The sequence below is a fragment of the Dendrobates tinctorius genome, unplaced genomic scaffold (assembly GCF_039654945.1).
Source record: "Dendrobates tinctorius isolate UK_male_01 unplaced genomic scaffold, ASM3965494v1 ptg000011l, whole genome shotgun sequence".
Taxonomy (NCBI): Eukaryota; Metazoa; Chordata; class Amphibia; order Anura; family Dendrobatidae; genus Dendrobates; species Dendrobates tinctorius.
In genome coordinates, this window is record NW_027361679.1 from 5,696,392 (window position 1) to 5,717,564 (window position 21,173).

The 21,173-nt window shown below is 40.8% G+C and overlaps 1 protein-coding gene across 1 annotated transcript in view; it reads right to left on the reverse strand.

Annotated features, from left to right (window-relative positions):
• Window positions 1-21,173, reverse strand: part of LOC141100816 (alcohol dehydrogenase 1-like) — a 113,107-nt gene that overhangs the window by 43,709 nt on the left and 48,225 nt on the right. The window contains exons 3-4 of the mRNA XM_073589492.1: window positions 17,568-17,709; window positions 5,312-5,399 (exon numbers count right to left, since the gene is read on the reverse strand). Of these exons, the coding sequence (XP_073445593.1) occupies window positions 5,312-5,399; window positions 17,568-17,709 (230 nt within the window). The remainder of the gene's footprint in view (window positions 1-5,311; window positions 5,400-17,567; window positions 17,710-21,173) is intronic.

Sequence of the window (21,173 nt, forward strand, 5' to 3'; positions counted from 1 at the left end):
TGCTTTAGTTCCTGTGAAGCACCTGAAGGGTTAATAATCTTCTTGAATGTAGTTTTGAGCACCTTGAGGGGTGCAGTTTTTAGAATGGTGTCACTTTTGGGTATTTTCTGCCATATAGACCCCTCAAAGTGACTTCAAATATGATGTGGTCCCTAAAAAAATGGTTTTGTAAATTTTGTTGTAAAAATGAGAAATCACTGGTTAACTTTTAACCCTTATAACTTCCTAACAAAAAAAATTTGGTTTCCAAAATTGCGCTGATATAAAGTAGACATGTGGGAAATGTTATTTAGTAACTATTTTTTGTCACATAATTCTCTGGTTTAACAGAATAAAAATTCAAAATTTGAAAATTGCAAAATTTTCAACATTTTCGCCAAATTTCTGATTTTTTCACAAATAAACGCAAAAATTATCAATCTAAATTTACCACTAACATGAAACCAAATATGTCACAAAAAAACAATCTCATAATCGCTAGGATGTTTTGAAGCGTTCTAGAGTTATTACCTCATAAAGGGACACTGGTCAGAATTGCAAAAAATGGCCTGGTCATTAAGGTCAAAATAGGCTTGGTCATGAAGGGGTTAATGTACACTAGGTTGACCGCAAAAAATCGATGTCGGAATTTTGTCCGTCTGGACCCCACAAAACGATTCCCCTTTCCAGATATTGAGATAGCCAAAATTTGAGCTCGATCAAACGACGTTAACCCGTGCCGCTCATTGCTCAAAGTTTGAAAAAATCCAAATTGAGGTATTTTAAGATTTAGGTATTTTGCATAGTCTGTTAGACTATAAAGAATGTGACAACAACATTGCAGAAATAGCCCTGACCAAATTTTCGAACCATTTGTGGTATTTGAATGCAGAGTTGGTGGGATTATCGCTTTTTGATCCCACCATTACAGACAATGAAAAGTTGTTAATGGCTAATAAATTGCTCAGTAGCACAGATGAACCATCAGAGCACGCTAGGGTTGTAAATCCAAAAGTTAGGAAAGAAAAATTAAAAGAGGTAGGAAGTAACCGACTTTAACGACCTTCTGACAAAAGATGTCCATAAAAGCCTGATCTATCAAAATTAGAGTTGAGCGATACCGTCCGATACTTCAAAGTATCGTATCGGATGGTATCGGCCGATCTTTAAAAAAAGTATCGGTATCGCCGATTCCGATACCGGAAGTCCCATTCAAGTCTATGGGACTTCCGGTATCGGAATAAGAAAAACCCTTTCCTGCCCTTGTACAGCCTCTCTGGGGTCTGTACGGGCCTTTCGGGGGGCTGTGCCGGCCTGCCAGGGGGTCTGTGCAGGCTCCGGTGGTCTGTGCCGGCCTGCCGGTGGTCTGTGCAGGCTCCGGGGGGCTGTGCCGGCCAGCCGGGGGGCTGTGCCGGCCTGCCGGGGGGCTGTGCAGGCTCCGGGGGGCTGTGCCGGCCTGCCGGGGGGCTGTGCCGGCCTGCCGGGGGGCTGTGCAGGCTCCGGGGGGCTGTGCCGGCCTGCCGGGGGGCTGTGCCGGCCTGCCGGGGGGCTGTGCAGGCTCCGGGGGTCTGTGCAGGCATCGTCCGATGGGACTACAAGTTCCATCGGGCGATGCCTGCTACCATGACAGTGATTGACACATTAGCCAATGATGGGACAGTAGTAGTCCCATCATCCGGCTAATGTGTTAAATGTAAAAAAAAAAAAAAAAAAAAATTACATGCTACATACATACAACATGCATACTACATACATGCTACATTCATACTACATACTACATACATGCTACATTCATACTACATAAATACTACATGCAACATACATACTACATATATACTACATGCATGCTACATACATACTGCATGCTACATACATACCACATATATACTACATACATACTACATGCATGCTACATGCATGCTACATGCTACATACATAACACATATATACTACATGCATGCTACATACATACTACATGCTACATACATACCACATACATACTACATACATACTACATGCATGCTACATACATGCTACATACATACTGCATACATACTGCATGCTACATACATACTACATACATACTACATACATACTACATACATACTACATGCATGCTACATACATACTACATACATACTACATACATACTGCATGCTACATACATACTGCATACATACTGCATGCTACATACATACTACATACATACTACATACATACTACATACATACTACATGCATGCTACATACATACTACATACATACTACATACATACTGCATGCTACATACATACTACATACATACTACATACATACTACATGCATGCTACATACATACTACATATATACTACATGCATGCTACATACATACTACATGCTACATACATACTACATATATACTACATACATACTACATACATGCTACATACATACTGCATGCTACATACATACTACATACATACTACATACATACTACATGCATGCTACATACATACTACATGCATGCTACATACATACTACATGCATGCTACATGCATGCTACATACATACTACATGCTACATACATACCACATATATACTACATACATACAATACATTCATACAATACATACATAGACATACAGTACATATAACATAGAGTAACATACTTACCAATACTTGTCACATTGTTCCCCGAAGCCATTGTCTTTTCCGGGATAAATATTAACATAACAAACCACAAAAATACTCACCCACGATCCGAAGCAGTCCACGAGTGTGTCCCACGACGATCTTGGGTAGAGAACTGCAGCATCAGATGATGCTGCCGTTCTCTACGGGCTGCAGGAATCCAATGACGGAAGGTAGGTATCCTTCCGCACTGTATTCCTCCGCCACTTAAAAAAAAAAAGTCCCTAGTCTCACTTTATGCCATTGCTGTGTGGGAAATTCCCACACAGCAATGGCATAAAGTGAGACTAGGGACTTTTTTTTTTTAAGTGGCGGAGGAATACAGTGCGGAAGGATACCTACCTTCCGTCATTGGATTCCTGCAGCCCGTAGAGAACGGCAGCATCATCTGATGCTGCAGTTCTCTACCCAAGATCGTCGTGGGACACACTCGTGGACTGCTTCGGATCGTGGGTGAGTATTTTTGTGGTTTGTTATGTTAATATTTATCCCGGAAAAGACAATGGCTTCGGGGAACAATGTGACAAGTATTGGTAAGTATGTTACTCTATGTTATATGTACTGTATGTCTATGTATGTATTGTATGAATGTATTGTATGTATGTAGTATATATGTGGTATGTATGTAGCATGTAGTATGTATGTAGCATGCATGTAGCATGCATGTAGTATGTATGTAGCATGCATGTAGTATGTATGTAGCATGCATGTAGTATGTATGTAGTATGTATGTAGTATGTATGTAGCATGCAGTATGTATGTAGCATGTATGTAGTATGTATGTAGTATATATGTAGTATGTATGTAGCATGCAGTATGTATGTAGCATGTATGTAGTATGTATGTAGTATATATGTAGTATGTATGTAGCATGTAGTATGTATGTAGCATGCATGTAGTATATATGTAGTATGTATGTAGCATGCATGTAGTATGTATGTAGCATGTATGTAGTATGTATGTAATATATATGTAGTATGTATGTAGCATGTAGTATGTATGTAGCATGCATGTAGTATATATGTAGTATGTATGTAGCATGCATGTAGTATGTATGTAGTATGTATGTAGTATGTATGTAGCATGCAGTATGTATGTAGTATGTATGTAGTATGTATGTAGCATGCATGTAGTATGTATGTAGCATGCATGTAGTATGTATGTAGTATGTATGTAGCATGCAGTATGTATGTAGCATGTATGTAGTATGTATGTAGTATATATGTAGTATGTATGTAGCATGCATGTAGTATGTATGTAGTATGTATGTAGCATGCAGTATGTATGTAGCATGTATGTAGTATGTATGTAGTATATATGTAGTATGTATGTAGCATGCATGTAGCATGTATGTAGCATGCATGTAGTATGTATGTAGTATTTTTTTTTTTTTTTTTTTTTTTTTAACATTTAACACATTAGCCGGATGATGGGACTACTACTGTCCCATCATTGGCTAATGTGTCAATCACTGTCATGGTAGCAGGCATCGCCCGATGGGACTTGTAGTCCCATCGGACGATGCTTGCACAGACCCCCGGACATCAGCACAGCCCCCCGGCAGGCCGGCACAGCCCCCCGGCAGGCCGGTACAGACCCCCACAGGGTGCACAGACCACCGGCAGGCCGGCACAGCCCCCCGGCAGGCCGGTACACACCCCGGGCAGTCCACACAGCCCCCCGGCAGGCCGGCACAGCCCCCCGGCAGGCCGGCAGAGACCCCCGGAAGGCCCGAAATGACGGCGCATCATGATGCGCACACACCGCGCATCATGATGACGTCAGGCCGTCAATCAACTGAACTTCCGATTCCGATGCCGAATTCCGATATTGAAAAAATATCGGAAGTCGGTATCGGAATTCCGATACAGCAAGTATCGGCCGATACCCGATACTTGCGGTATCGGAATGCTCAACACTAATCAAAATATAAAACTATTTAACCTGTGCTGCAAAAAAAAAAAAGTCAAAGTTTCCATTTTCCATTTGATGGACCTATGCAAGAAATTGCAACAAAAGTGATAAAGACATTGTGTTCACCTCAAAATTGTATCAATACAGCTATCCCTCAAAAAAATCAACCACTCCTACAGCTTGTTAGAAAAATAAAAAAAGTTAAGCTTCTCAGTATATGGCAACACAAACCATTTTATTTATTTTTTTCCAAATTTCTGATTTCTTTTCACTGCTAAAATACAGTAGAAAGAAAACGTTATGAGTGTTGTCTTGCCATAATTTTACTGACCTGAAGACGCATGTTTCAATGTCACTTTTACCAGACAAAGAATGCCAAAAATACACTTTAAAAACAATGATGAAATTGTATTTTTTCTTTTCACAATTTCATCACGCTTGGGTTTTTTTCCCTATTTTCCAGTACATTGTGTAGTGAAATGATGGTATAAGTCAAAACAACAATTTATCCTGCAAAAATATAATCCCTTATACAGCTAGAAAAGAGCTATGGCTCTTAGAAGAAGAGGAGAGAAAAAACAAAGTTGCCAAAGCAAAAATTGGCCATGGCAAGAAGGCATTAAAGTTTACCTCTTTTATAGTAAGTAATGATTCATGCAAATCACCTTAAATATTGGATTCTGAATGCTCTTTAAACTTTTTAACTTTATACCTGGAAATTAATAAGCATGAATAAAGTGAATACATACATGCCTTTGTAGCAGTGATTACTCTCTGGATTTAGGCAACTTCTGCATTCTCCACATTGAGGAATACATAGCGGTATGACCTTGTCTCCTGTACGATATGCAAAGCAAGGATTAAAAACAAAAATTGTTTGGAATTTTCATAATGTCTGTTTTTAAGAGAATCCAATCAAAGGTATTCATACCATAGATGTAGAAAAGAGAAAAGAGACTCCAGCTTATTTTACCCTCTTTCTTCTTCAAAAATGGATGGTACCGATCAATTCAAAAATCTCACCCTCTGGGTCATTGCAATAGTAAGAAACAAGGAAGAAACCTGGCTGTACTAGGTCAGCCAAGTAATCCTTAGATGTTGCAGTCAATAGCCATCTAAGGAGTCTGACCGAGGAAGGGTGCTGGCCACCCAGTGATATAGTATAACATTGATGGGCAGGCATAGTACACAATATTAAGGAATTAAGTAAGTAACTAAGGGATCATACGAGCAATTTCCTTTGTGGAAATAATACATTCTGTAATAAGAAACATAAAATTACAGTTTTAACAATAAAAATGTTTTGTTATATTAGGGGGAAAATATAAACTACACTTACTGTATTTGGTATCTCTGCAAGTTTATTTTTTAGTTTGTTTTTGTCAAAGTAGTAAAAAAACATAAAGTTGGCTTTGCTGTAACAATATTGACCATTAGAATAAAGTAAAAGAAGCACTCCTCCATCAAAATTTTTATAAACGTAATGTATTGCAGTCATCATATTATACAGCACTGTGTAAAGTTGTGGTCAAAAGTTTACATACCCTGGCAGAATTTTGCTTTCTTGACCTTTTTTCAGAGAATATGAATGATAACACTAAAACTTTTTCTCTACTCATGGTTAGTTGTTGGGTGAAGCCATTTATTGTCAAACTAATGTGTTTTCTCTTTTTAAATCATGTTGACAGCTCAATGATACAGAAAAGATGTATATCTTTGTACCGTGTTAGCCAGTAGATAGAAAAATATTCAGAATTGAGAGTCCTCAGTGCATCCAAATGACCCTGATCAAAAGTTCACATACCGCATTTCTTAATAACATGTATTGCCCCCTCTAACATCAATGACAGCTTAAAGTCTTTTGTGGTAGTTGTGGATGAGGTTCTTGATTTTCTCAGATGGTAAAGTTGCCCACTCTTCTTTGGGAAAAGCCTCCATTGAGATCTCCCCAGAGTGGCTCAAACATATTGAGGTCAGGAGACGAAGATGGCCACTTCAGAAGCTTCATTTTGTTCTGCTGTAGCCAATTACAGGTCGATTTGGCCTTGTGTTTTTGATTGTTGTCATGTTGGAACGTCCAAGAACATCCTATGCTCATCTTCCAGGCTGATGATTGCAAATTTGCCTCCAGTATTTGCTGATAATGTGCTGCATTCACCTTTCCTTCAACATTGACCAAGTTTCCTGTGCATTTGTAATTCACATATCCCCAAACCATCAGCGATCCACCTCCGTTCTTTACAGTTGGAATGGTGTTCCTATCATCATAGGCCTTGTTGACCTCTCTCCAAATATAACGGTTTTATTTGTGGCCAAAACATTCAATTTTGGTCTCATCACTCCAAATTACCTTGTTCTAGAAGTTTTGAGGCTTTTTTCTGTGCTGTTTTGCATATTGTAGAAGAGATAGTATCTGGTATTTGCACAGTAATGGTTTTCTTCTGGCGACCATGCAGCCCATTTTTCTTCAAGTGCCTCCTTATTGTGCATTTTGAAAAGGCCACACCACTAGTTTTCAGAGAGTCCAGTATTTCAGCTGTTATTATTTGTGGGTTTTTCTTTGAATCCCAAACATTATTCCTGGCAGTCGTGGACGACATTTTGTTCGTGTACCTGACCGTGGTTTTGTTTTTGCAGAGCCTCTGATTTTCCATTTGTTAATCACAGTTTGAAAGCTGCTGACTGGCATTATCAATTCCTTGGATATCTTTGTATCCTTTTCCTGTTTTATACAGTTCAACTACCTTTTCCCATAGATCTGTTGGCAATTCTTTTGCTTTCCGCATGACTCAAAATCCAGAAATGTCAGTGGCTGGATGAAAGATGCAAGAGTCTGTATGGATCCCAGAAACTCACTCAGCTTTTATGCACAAACACAGATTACAAGCAAACAGGTCACAGGTGAGGATGTTACCTTTAGTAGCCATTAAAATCTATTTGTGTCAACTTCTGTGCATGTTATCAGGCCAAAATCACCAGGGTATGTGAACTTTTGATCAGGGTCATTTGCATGTTTTGGGTTGTCATTATGATTTAACACCTTTCTGACATCGGATGCAATTTTCCATCCATGTGACCTGGGCCCATTTGAAAATGGACAGAATATTATGTCATTTTTTTAATGTGACACTGTAACCGAAGTCACGGTGAGCACATTAAAATTATGATGCCATCTTACCTCTGATTGGCTCTACAATTCTAAACAGCAAATCACAGCATTTCTCAGTGTTTCAGGCAATCAGACTGCCTAAAACACTGGTGTCCCAGCCTATGATCAGAGCTCCAGGAGCATCAATCCTAGGCTGGTGCCTGGCAATGACAGGCATGACCTGGACCCGCTGATTAGAGCTATCAACTATTACATTGATCGCTCCAATCACAAGACAGCCATGGTGTGACCGCGCTGTGACCTGGCTGTGCCTTGGATGTGACCTGCCTAGGATTGGAGCTGTGAGAGCTCTGATCCTAGGCTGTTGCCTGGCAATGCCAGTGTCACCAGGGCCAGCTCTCATTGGTGCAATCTATGTCATCATTGATCGCAGCAACGGTATGACCACTTTGTGACCTGTCTGTGACCACGCTGCAGGTCCTCACAGTAGCTGAGGATTTCTGCAGTGCGGTCACACTACAGTATAGTTGCTGTTGCTGTGCTGGGCCTTGTGGTGCCACAAAAGTCTGTGTCACCACAATTCTTGCTGATGAAAGAAAAACAAAACAGAGAAGACAATAAAGAAGACAAGACCGAAGAAAGAAGAGGGACAACAACTGTAAGTGTATTGATCCCTGCCCGATCTCTGCTCATCCACCCAAATCCCCCTCTTCCCTCTCTTTTTACCCCTCCACCTTCCTTTGCGCTACCATCGTGTGCACATCCACCAGTCATCGAGCATTGATTGGTGACACAGTGCACCGATCAGCACTCGTGCTCGCTGTAATCCACTTTTCTTTTTCACCCCCATTTTGTGCCACCCCCGTGTGCACATCCAGCAGCTGCCAAGTTTTGAATAGTGACACAGTTCACTCATCAGAGCTCGTGTCTACTGTTTTAGACACATTTCTTCTTTGCCACCTCTGTGCAAACATCCAGCAGCTGCCGAGCTGTGATAAGTGACGCAGTTCAATCATCAGAGCTTGTACCAGCTGTTATCCACTTTTCTTTTTCACCCACCTTTTGCACAACCCCTGTGCTCATGTGCAGCAGCTGCCGAGCTTTGATTACTGATGCAGTTCACTCATTAGAGCTCGTATCTGCTGTTTTAGACACATTTATTCTTCACCACCTCTGTGCGCACATCCAGCAGCCGCCTAGCTTTGAAAAGTGACGCAGCTCACTCATCAGAGCTCGTGCCTGCTGTTATCCATTTTCTTTTTCACCCCCTTTTGTACCACCTCTATGCGCACATTCAGCAGCCGCCGAGGTTTGATTAGTGATGCAGTTCACTCATCAGATCTCATGTCTGCTGATTTATACACATTTCTTCTTCGCCACCCCTGTTCACTCATCCAGCAGCTGCGAAGGTTTGATAAGTGATGCAGTCCACTCATCAGAGCTTGTGCCTGCTGTTATCCACTTTTCTTTTTCACCCCCTTTTTGCGTCACCTCCATGTGCACATCCAGCAGCCGCCGAGCTGTGATAAGTGACGCAGTTCAATCTTCAGAACTCGTACCTGCTGTTTTACACTTTTTTTTTCATTGACATATTTTTCTTCCCGGTTGCTGCTTTTTTATTTTAGCTTTTTGGTTTCAGACGAATAAATTTACACCAAGGACTATCTCTCTCACACACAGACACTTAAATAAAGTACTGACACAATCACCACATTCATAAAAATATGACGTCCCGCTCGTCCTGTTAGTCACAAAACTGCTATTTAGTTGAGGAGGCATATGATTTTCTTGCCTCCGATACTGATAGCGAGGGACAGGATTCCACATTTCTTTATTTTTCATATTTGTCCTCCTCATTCTCTTCTTCTTCCTCATCCTCAGGTGCTGCTGAACTGCCACGCAGACGTCCCAGAAAAGAAGTTAAAGCAGCGCCCCCATTCCAGAAGATGAACCAGCACCTCCCATTACAGACCCCATATGGATTTCACCCCCAAAAAATTACGAGCCACTGATTCCTGATTTTGTGGCAGAATCAGGAATCAAGTTTGACACCACCGGCCTCACAGAACTAGACTTTTTCAAAGTCTTTTTCTCTGAGGATTTTGATAACCTCATGGTGGGCCAAACTAATTTGTATGCTCATCAATTTTGTCACAAAACAGCAGTTCATCATTTTCTAACTGGTCTCCTGTAGACGCAGTTGAAATGATTGAAGACTGGTCCTTCACATGGGGATCCTGAAGAAGCCAGAACTTTGGCAATATTGGAGTGTTGATGTTATATACAACACTCCAGTGTTTCAAATGGTCATGGCCTGGGTACGTTTTGAAGCCATCCACAAATTCCTGCATTATACCGATAATGCACTATGTCCTCCCAGAGATGACCCCAACTTTGACCGTCAGTCCAAAGTTTGGCTGGTCATCAATCACTTCAACAAAAAGTTTGGTGAAGTGTACAGGCCCCAAAGGGACATCTGCATGTATGAGTCCTTAATTCATTTCAAAGGGAGGCTCAAATTCCATCAGTACCTGCCCGGTAAGAGGGCCAGGTACGGAATTAAACTCTATAAGCTGTGTTAGAGTACCTCAGGGTACACCCACAGGTTTAGAGTTTATGAAGGGAAGGACATCCAGATTGAACCCCCTGATTACACCCCTGTCCAGGGAATGAGTGGGGAAATTGTGTGGAATTTGGTGCACCCACGGCTAGTTAAAGGTTATCACCTCTACGTGGATAACTTTTATACCAGCATCCCACTTTTCAAAACCCTCTCTGAGTGAGGTACTGCAGCCTGCAGCACTGTCCGCAAAAATCATAGAGACCTCCCGAAAATGCTAATTGGGCAGATGCTCCAAATGAGTGACAGCAGAGCCTAATGTTGCGACCACCTAATAATAATCTTTATTTTTATATAGCGCTAACATATTCCGCAGCGCTTTACAGTTTGCACACACATTATCAACACTGTCCCCGATGGGGATCACAATCTAAATTCCCTATTAGTATGTCTTTAGAATGTGGGAGGAAACCGGAGTACCCGGAGGAAACCCACGCAAACACGGGAGAACATACAAACTCCTTGCAGATGTTGTCCTTGGTGGGATTCGAACCCATGACCCCAGCGCTGCAAGGCTGCAGCACTAACCACTGAGCCACTGTGCCGCCCTGCTCATGGTCAAGTACAAGGAAAAGAGGGATGTCTTTTCTTGACCACCATACACGGTGATGGCAGTGCCCTTGGCACTGTACGAGGTACCTCTGCACAGGTCAGCAAACCGGACTGTGTACTGGGGTACAGCAAAAACATGGTGGGTGTTAATCTCTCTGATCAACTCCTCCAGTTGTACAGTGCTTCAAGAAAGACCAAGGTGTTGTACAAGAAGCTGGAGCAAAACACCAAGATAGAGCAATCGTAATGACCCTAAAAATTAACTTTTAATTAAATAATTAAAACCTTGAAACAATCCCAACTTGTAGGGTGTAGAGCAATACTCTAGTGACGAGGATGTCGTCTGGTCCCCCAACATTTTGTTTTGGGGACGTTACATCGACGACATCCTCGTCCTATGGGCAGGCAGTGGAGAATCGTTTTGCTCCTTTGTTGAGTCCTTGAACAATAACAAAATGGGTCTATTTTTTTACACATGAGATAGGGGGTGACTGTATTTCGTTCTTAGACACCACGATTTCTATTACTAAAGATGGATCCCTGAGAACATCCCTACACCGTAAACCCACGTCAACCAATAGCCTCCTAAGATGGGAAAGCCATCACCCCCCATTTAAAACGAGGTATCCCTAAGGGACAGTTTCTCAGGGTTAGGAGAAACTGCTCTGACTGGGGTGACTTTGAGACACAGTCATGTGACCTACGGGGGAGATTTAGTGATAGGGGTTACCCTATGAATGTCATTGAACCGGCCTATAAGTTGGCAAAGCAAACGGCGAGGTCATCTCTGTTGGTACCTAAAGAAAAGAAGGACTCCGATAATATAACAAGACTGATTGGCACTTTTGATGGCCAATCAGGGAAGGTCATGGAGATCCTGAGGAAACACTGGGCAATACTCAGGACAGACAGTGATATTTGTAAGATTATCTCACCGAGACCTTCAGTGACCTACAGGAAGGGTAAATCGATCAGGGACAAAGTGGTTAAAAGTCGCCTTGAACCTTTAAAGAAGGAAGGAACATGGCTACAAAACAGGGATGTTGGAACATTCAGATGTGGACATTGTAGTTTTTGCAAATTTGTCAGCCCATCAAAAAAATTTACTAGTGCCCATACGAAAAGAACTTACAACATGAATTCTTTTGCGAATTGCAAAACAGTGGGGGTTGTATACTTGTGCACTTGTTCATGCCCCATGGACTATGTGGGTAAAACCAAACATGAGTTGCGCATCCGTATTGGTGAACATCTGGGAGATATTAGACATGACAGGGACACCCTGCTTGCCCGCCACGTTAACATGGTCCATGGGGGAGTGAGGCAGGGAGATTGGGACAGGAAAATCCTACAACGAGAAACGCGTTGGATTTTTTGGCTCGAATCACAGAGCCCTAATGGCCTTAATGAACAATTGAATTTTACGAGTTATCTATAAAATATGGTACCTGACAGATTCAGCGTACTTGATTTTGGCTCATTGGTGAGCAGTGATAATTTTGTCCTTTATTTATGATATTGAGTTATTTCTGTATTTGGATACATAGATGTTTCTCTTTTTAGGGGTTAATTTGGTTGGTCTACTATTCATAATTAAGATTGTACTACTGTCATGATCCAGGACGGGGTATCTCTTTGGCCCGTCCTGGTCTGATTGGGGGTTAATTATTCCGCCTCTCCCTGGCAGAGGGCGGCTATTTAATGCTCACTGGACATAGGTCAGGTGTCAGTTATGCTCCTGCCCTCGGCTAAGTTAGTTGACCTTGTGCGTACGTGTGCCTTGTGCCTGATATCTTGCTTGCTTGTTTGGTTTTTGATTCGGTTCTGTCCCTGTTACGAGTTCTGCCTGTCCCTCTTGTTCTGCGCTACCTCTCGTGTATGTCTCTCTGCTTGTGACCCAACTTCTCTCTGCTCGTCCCCTTGGTACCGGGTCGCCCTCTTGTGTATGACCTTTGGCTTTGTCTGACCTCCAGTCTGTTTACCCCTTCTGTACCTCGCTGTCCGTACTGTGAATGACCTCCGTTTTGCCTGACTCTGAGTTTGCTGTCTTCTGTGAAAGCAGGACCCTAAGCCCCGCCCCCTTGCAGTCACATGACCGTAGGTCTCGTGCCGGCTTGCTGAACTTCATCACTAAGGTCCTGTGCACCTATACTTTCTGGCTATTCTGGTCCCCAGGGGTCCCTACAGTGCGGATGAGTCCCTGCTCAGCGGAGGCTGTACGCCGGCGCTGTCAGGATCTTGATAACTACATATTGTTTGTTATTGCGCTCTAGCTCATTTGCTCTTTTATGTCACAGTTTGTGTGGTCATTAGGAGGGATTGTTATTTGTTGCCATCTTGTTTTTTCTCCCATTCCTCTGTGATAGCCTGTGGAGTGCTAGCTGCGGCGTGACTGACGTTACATCTCCACCACATTCATCTGGGAGTGACGCCGCTAGCCTGTGAATGCATGATGTCTATTTCATGCGACCCGCCCCTTCTCTGATGCTCCTCCGGTGCCTGGGACGCAAGTTGCGTTCCACTAATAACACACCTCTATTACATGTGACCGGAAGTGACGTCGCAAATTGGACGCGGTAAATCTAACCTTGTGTTTGCTGACAGACTGCTTTGCAACAGTCATGTTTTTTTGCATTGAGACATTGTGATACCCCGGAGTGTATGGTGTACTTATGTTGCATATTTTTGTCACTGTATGGACTATTATACCCAGCAGGACCTATCAATCAGCATTTTCAAGCCATTTTTGTGATATCCACCTTGTGGATTATTCTGATATTTTGAGTGCAATAACTGTGCAATATTCTATATGATCCATTTCTGAGTGCAATGATTATGTAATACTGATTGTTTTTTAGAGACTATTGTTTCATCCAGTCTCATCATATGTTCTATGTGTAGACGTTTGAGCTTTTTTGTGAAAAATTCCTATTGGTCTGTCATCTGTTTGCAGCATAAGCTCTTTTTACTCCGAGATAAGATATATAAGCTGCATTATTTAAGCTTTTTTTACTCCGAGATAAGTCTACTCTATTTTTGTGGGTCGAGTGCTTATTTTTGTACTACGAGATAAGTTCTCAGCATTGTTGCATCTTCCTAAGAGACCTCATTTAGTCTCTCCACTAGTTTTTTTTCGGGTGTATATGTATGTTTGTGTGTTTTTCTGTGTATCCTTCTCTGTGTAGCAGGGATTAATAGGGTGTTTTAGGGCTACTGACGTTGAGCGGGGGCGCCACATCGTCAACAACTAGGGTGCCAACCTCCGCAATCAGGAAGGGATCTATTAGGGTCTAACAGGGTGAGCATAGCTGCCCCTGGTATCTTGATTATTAAAAAATTTTTTTGTGAAGTATTGCTCTACACCCTACAATTTGGGATTGTTTCAAGGTTTTAGTTATTTAATTAAAAGTTAATTTTTAGAGTCATTACGATTGCTCTATCTTGGTGTTTTGCTCTTGAAGTTTTTTTGGTCCTATATATTTTTTCCTAGGTTTTTTTGGTTGTACAAGAAGCTGGCCTTGCACATCGTAGAGGTGGCAATGCTCAACACTTTCCTGCTGTCATAATGTGCAGGCCACACAGACAAGTCGTACGCTCAGTTCCAGGAAGTAGGGATCAAGGCCCTGATATTTGGCAGTCTGGAAGGAGCAGGCCCCAGTTTTTCCTAAACTGAAGGTGTTCATTTCGTATCAGGTCAACATTTCCTGGGGAAGGTCCCTCAAAGTGGAAGAAAAGGTAAGTCCCAAAAGAGGTGCCGAGTGTGTTACAAAAGAGGTTTACGCAAGGACATCATTTATCAATGAGACACCTGCCCCAACAAACCTGGCCTATGTATGAAAGAATACTTCAGACTCATTAATATTAGCAATATTAATGGTTTCCTGTGTAGAAGGGAGCAAGACTAAAAAAAAGTAACAGAGTTAAATACGTTTTCTCCTCAATATGGAGTGGCTGCTACTGACTGTAGGTATATCGTGAGAAACTCAGATAAACCTTTTAGAAGCATCCTTTTCCATTAACATGGCTGCATAAAAAACATGGTTGATAAATAAGATTATTATGACCAAATTCTCCCATCACATTATATGGATTATTTACTTGACAACATGCCGAAGCAAGCAAAATGATAAGTCTACTCTAAATCCTGATGGATCTGAGAACAAGGATCCATTTATCATTCAGATTCTATATGCTAATCCTAATGGCCAAAACACTGTTTGCAAATTGAGATTCTAATATGGCTTTTATTCTAAGACATATTACAAGGCGCATTAAAGGGTCGATAGTGACTTGTAAGGTCACTGCTTCCAACTGGTGGTGCTATAGAGTTCTAGTCCTCCTCCTCTCTGAAGGGGCTTTTCGCATATACTTTTCTGTAAATAGTAATTTGACATTATTGTATAAAATAAATATATAATGTTTAGTTTTCTTCTCTACTTTCTCTTAAACTATTGATATTATTTTTGTAATGTTATTTACAGTAGATGTGCAGTTTGTATGTGTTTCACTTTGAAAGCTAAATCTTGCATTACATACTGAAACTACATTGACAAACAAAAGAGTAACAATTAGTGATGAGCGAGTATACTCGTTGCTCGGGTTTTCCCGATCATGCTCGAGTGTCCTCCGAGTATTTTGGTGTGCTCGGAGATTTAGTTTTCATCGTCTTATCTGCATGATTGGCGACTTGTAGACAGGCTGAATACATGTGAGAATTCCCTATCAAACAGGCATTTCACACATGTATTTAGTCTGTCTGCAAGTCGCAAATCAGGCAGATGAGACAACGAAAACTAAATCTCCGAGCACGCCAAAATACTCGGAGGACACCCGAGAATACTCGGAAAAACCCGAGCAACGAGTATACTCGCTCATCACTAGTACAACCCCTGGCAAAAATTATGGAATCACCGGCCTTGGAGGATGTTCATTCAGTTGTCTAATGTTGTAGAAAAAAAGGAGATCACAGACATGGCACAAAACTAAAGTCATTTCAAATGGCAACTTTAGTTTTGTGCTATGAAATGACTTTAGTTTTGTGCCATGTCTGTGATCTGCTTTTTTTCTACAAAATTAAACAACTGAATGAACAACCTCCAAGGCCAGTGATTCCATAATTTTTGCCAAGGGTTGTAACAATGTTTTGAACTTTTGACTTTCAGGCCCTGTATCTCACCATCCACTACTGCTTCAAATGTGAGACTCTATCATTTTATAGACAATCATCTTGGCTATCTCATACATAAACTTGACTTGCAACTATTTAGCATATGATTAGTTGTGCAGATTCTTGTAATCTCACTGCATTGTTACTGTTTTGCTCCTTAAAATCTAAATTTTATTTTTTATTAGTTTGTTATTATTGTGTAAATCTACCTTTGGCTTTCAACGCTGCCTAAATTTTTCTGGCTATGCACTCTATTAGATTCAAGCATGTCTTTACCGATATCTGATTCCAGGACTCTTTTGCACATTCCCAAAGTTGGTGCATGCTGGTCGACTCACTTGGGTATATATACAGCTTTTATTCAACTCTACACACAAGTGTTTGATTGGGTTGGGGTCTGACAACTGTGTGGGCCAATCAAGCACCTTTACTTCATTGTCACTGAACCATTTTTTCGCCAATCTGGACAAATGCTTTGGGCCGTTGTTCTGCTAAAACATTATGTCATCCATTCCATACCCATAGTATTCAAGTGTACAAAGTAACTTGTCTTGTAAGATACTCACATATAGGTGAGCATTGTGACCACCATCGATCCTGGTCAAGTATCTAACACCTTTGGCTGTGAATCAACCCCAATTCATCAGGTTTCCTCCACCGAACTTGACAGTTTATTCAATTTCTTGATCTGTCAGTCTTTTTTTCTCTTGTTTCTTCAAGACCCATTTGCACCCATCAGAGCCTAGTGTATTGACTTTCATATCATCATTCCAAATCAACCACTTTCAATCTCCTACTGTCCACTTTTCGTACTTTTATGCAAACTTGAGCCGACACTTCTTATGACGATATTGAAGTCAAGGCTTCTTCACCCTTTTTCGGCCATCTTTCCCGACTTGTGTAGCATGCATCACACAGTACTTGCATGGATGTCTGTGATCTCACTATTATGAAGCATATGAGCCACCTCCACAGCCGTGTTTGTCACGCCGGAACTGATAGAGGTTGTGATGAGCCAACTTGTTGACGCCGATATTTTGCCTGTATGTCCAACTGTTGGCTTTTGAATGGATGGACTTCATTTCATATTCTTCCAACTGTCATGGCAATCACATGATGCAGTTTGGCAACTTTCTTAGCCGAGAGACCGCTATTGATGAGCTACATGATGCTGTTTCTCTTTTCTTGGGAAATCTTCATGGCTGCTCCTCAATTTGAACCAGTAACCATTTCTCTTGGGAATCAACCTAATAATATAGTGAGCAATTAGGGAATGTAATTAGGTTATAATTTGTAGTATGCAGAAAGAAAAAGATTTTTCCACCACCAGGAGCTAAACAGTAACAATGCAGTGACATGGCAAGAATCTGCTTAACTAATCATATGCTAAATAGTTGCAAGTCAAATGTACAGTATGTGTGAGATAGCCAAGATGATTGTTTGTAAAATGATGGTAGTCACATGTTCGAGGCTATAGTGGATGGTGAGATATAGAAGCCTGAAAGTCAAAAATTCAGTGTCTCGTATAGTACAGTATAGATAAAAAGTAAAAGTTACCTGGTTTAATTCCAGTTACACTAGATCCCACACTTTCCACTATTCCAGCACCTTCATGCCCTAATATAATGGGAAATTTGACTATATCTAATGTCCCATTTAAGACATGTTCATCTGACCTGCAGATTCCTGTGGCTATGATCTGAAAGAAAAGATTTTAAGATCATTATAAATAAACTAAGTGTGCTACAAAGCAGGGGAAGACAAAGACTACAAAAGGTCCCCTGTAGGATGTGTATTAGGGCTCCCTTCTTCCTGTTTATCAGTTTACTCTATTCTCTTCATCTTTTATATATGTTATGCTTGTAACTCTTTTCTTATGTACAGCATCTTTTAATTAATGGTGGTTTGAAAATAAATAAAAAATATTTCCTTCCAGTACACACACGCACGAACGCACATTACACAATTATACACACAAATATAAAATAAACATTTATATATTATATGCAAACATTTACACATTATATGCACATATACAAATTGCATAGTACACACATGTAACCAAGCATAAAATATGCACATACTTACTAGACAATGTGCACACATATGAACACTACACATGCATGTATACATTAGATACACATAAATACACATTATTTGTGCACAAATATATATCCATTACTCAAATATGTACACATTACACATGCATATGATACACAATAAATACATATATAAAAATTATACAAATATATTTTCCTGTAATTTTTAAATTCTTTTACTTATGGATCTTTTGACACCTTACTGTTTGGATCGCCAGAAGAGTTTTTTGTTTTCATCATTCCATATCAATAGTAATAACTTTTTATGAAAACATGTGCCAAACATAAATTCTGCACGAATATGGCACATTCGGATTTGTGATCAGAAACATGAGCAAAATTTTATAAAATCGTAAAAAATCTGTAACATTCGGTAAAAAGTGCGGGAAAAGTATTTTCAGCACTTTCGCAATGATAATGGTCGTTTATCATGAGCGTTTGGCATGTGTTTGATGAGGCGAGGGGGCATGGCATTCTTGTAAGCAGTCTTTTTTTTCCTAACTTTGTGTGCACATTGCGGCTAGCCAATGAGGGTGCAGGAAGCACCCACAATGTCCTGATACAATGGCTTATGTCACTGGCTGCTCAAATCACATGTCCCTCTCTATATAAATAATGGACATCTTGCTCTAGCACCATTTTGACACTGTAACAGCAAGATTTTAGCCAGTTAGTTAGGCGGTTGTGTATCAATCACACAGTGTAGCGAGCTACTGTCCAGTGTGGCTGGTAAAATTTACCGTCCAGCATTTTTTTTGTCTGTTTTTTGATATTACTGAGGTCCACAAAGAAAGCCAGCAGGGCATGTGTTACTGTGCTCCATTCATGAGCATAGCATTTTAATTAATATTCTTTCACTAGCTAAATTTCAAAAAGCCTGCTGTATCCCACATTTTAGCTAGTTAGTTAGGTGGCTGTATATCAGTCAGATAGTGTAGCAAGCTACTGTTCAGTGAACATTGGGTGTAGTGGAAGAACTGCCGATCTCTATTAGACTATTTCTACTGTGGTGAAATTGATGACAGTTCTGTGGTGTAAGGCCCTCATTTCTTTAAATGTGAACACTTTTTGTTGGATGTCCATCTGCTGGATTGGGTGTAGTGGAGGAACTGTCGGTCCCTATTATACAGTCATATGTTAAAGTTTGGGCACCCCTATTAATGTTAACCTTTTTTCTTTATAACAATTTTGGTTTTTGCAACAGCTATTTCAGTTTCATATATCTAAAAATTGATGGACTCAGTTATATTTCTGGATTGAAATGAGGTTTATTGTACTAAAAGAAAATGTGCAATCTGCATTTAAACAAAATTTGATCGGTGCAGAAGTATGGGCACCCTTATCATTTTCTTGATTTGAACACTCCTAACTACTTTTTACTGACTTCCTGAAGCACTAAATTGGTTTTGTAACCTCATTGAGCTTTGAACTTCATAGCCAGGTGTATCAAATCATGAGAAAAGCTATTTAAGGTGGCCACTTGCAAGTAGTTCTCCTATTTGATTCTCCTATGAAGAGTGGCATCATGGGCTCCTCAAAACAACTCTCCAATGATCTGAAAACGAAGATTATTCAACATAGCTTTTCAGGGGAAGGATACAAAAAGTTGTCTCAGAGATTTAACCTGTCAGTTTCCACTGTAAGGAACATAGTAAGGAAATGGAAGAACACAGGTACAGTTCTTTTTAAGCCCAGAAGTGGCAGGCCAAGAAAAATATCAGAAAGGCAGAGAAGAAGAACGGTGAGAACAGTCAAGAACAATCCACAGACCATCTCCAAAGACCTGCAGCATCATCTTGCTGCAGATGGTGTCACTGTGCATCGGTCAACAATACAGCGCACTTTGCACAAGGAGAAGCTGTATGGGAGAGTGATGCGAAAGAAGCCGTTTCTGCAAGCACGCCACAAACAGAGTCGCCTGAGGTATGCAAAAGCACATTTGGACAAGCCAGTTACATTTTGGAAGAAGGTCCTGTGGACTGATGAAGCAAAGATTGAGTTGTTTGGTCATACAAAAAGGCGTTATGCATGGAGGCTAAAAAAACACAGCATTCCAAAAAAAACACTTGCTACCCACAGTAAGATTTGGTGGAGGTTCCATCACGCTTTGGGGCTGTGTGGCCAATGCCGGCACCGGGAATCTTGTTAAAGTTGAGGGTCGCATGGATTCAACTCAGTATCAGCAGATTCTTGACAATAATGTGCAAGAATCAGTGACGAAGTTGAAGTTACGCAGGGAATGGATATTTCAGCAAGACAATGATCCAAAACACCGCTCCAAATCTACTCAGGCATTCACGCAGAGGAACAATTACAATGTTCTGGAATGGCCATCCCAGTCCCCAGACCTGAATATCATTGAACATCTGTGGGATGATTTGAAGCGGGCTGTCCATGCTCGGCGACCATCAAGTTTAACTGAACTGGAATTGTTTTGTAAACAGGAATGGTCACAAATACCTTCATCCAGGATCCAGGAACTCATTAATAGCTACAGGAAGCAACTAGAGGCTGTTATTTTTGCAAAAGGAGGATCTATGAAATATTAATGTCACTTTTATGTTGAGGTACCGATACTTTTGCACCGGTCAAATTTTGTTAAAATGCAGATTGCACATTTTCTGTTAGTACAATAAACCTCATTTGAATCCAGAAATATAACTGAGTCCATCAGTTATTAGATATATGAAACTGAAATAGCTGTTGCAAAAACCAAAATTGTTATAAAGAAAAAAGGTTAAGATTAATAGGGGTGCCCAAACTTTAACATATGACTGTACTATTTCTACTGTGGTGAAATTGATGCCACTTCTGTGTTGTAAGGCCCTTGTGTCTTTAAATGTAAACACTCCTGATTGGGTGTCCATCTGCTGTACTGGGTGTAGTAAAAGACCTGTCGGTCCCTATTATACTATTTCTACTTTGTTGAAATAGATGCCACTTTGGTGGTGTCTGCCAATAATTTTTGGAAATGTGAACACTCCTAGTTGGGTCTCCTTCATGCTTGTTGCCTGTAGCAGTAGACCACCGACACCGTCAGACCTCCACTTCCTTGGACTTAACC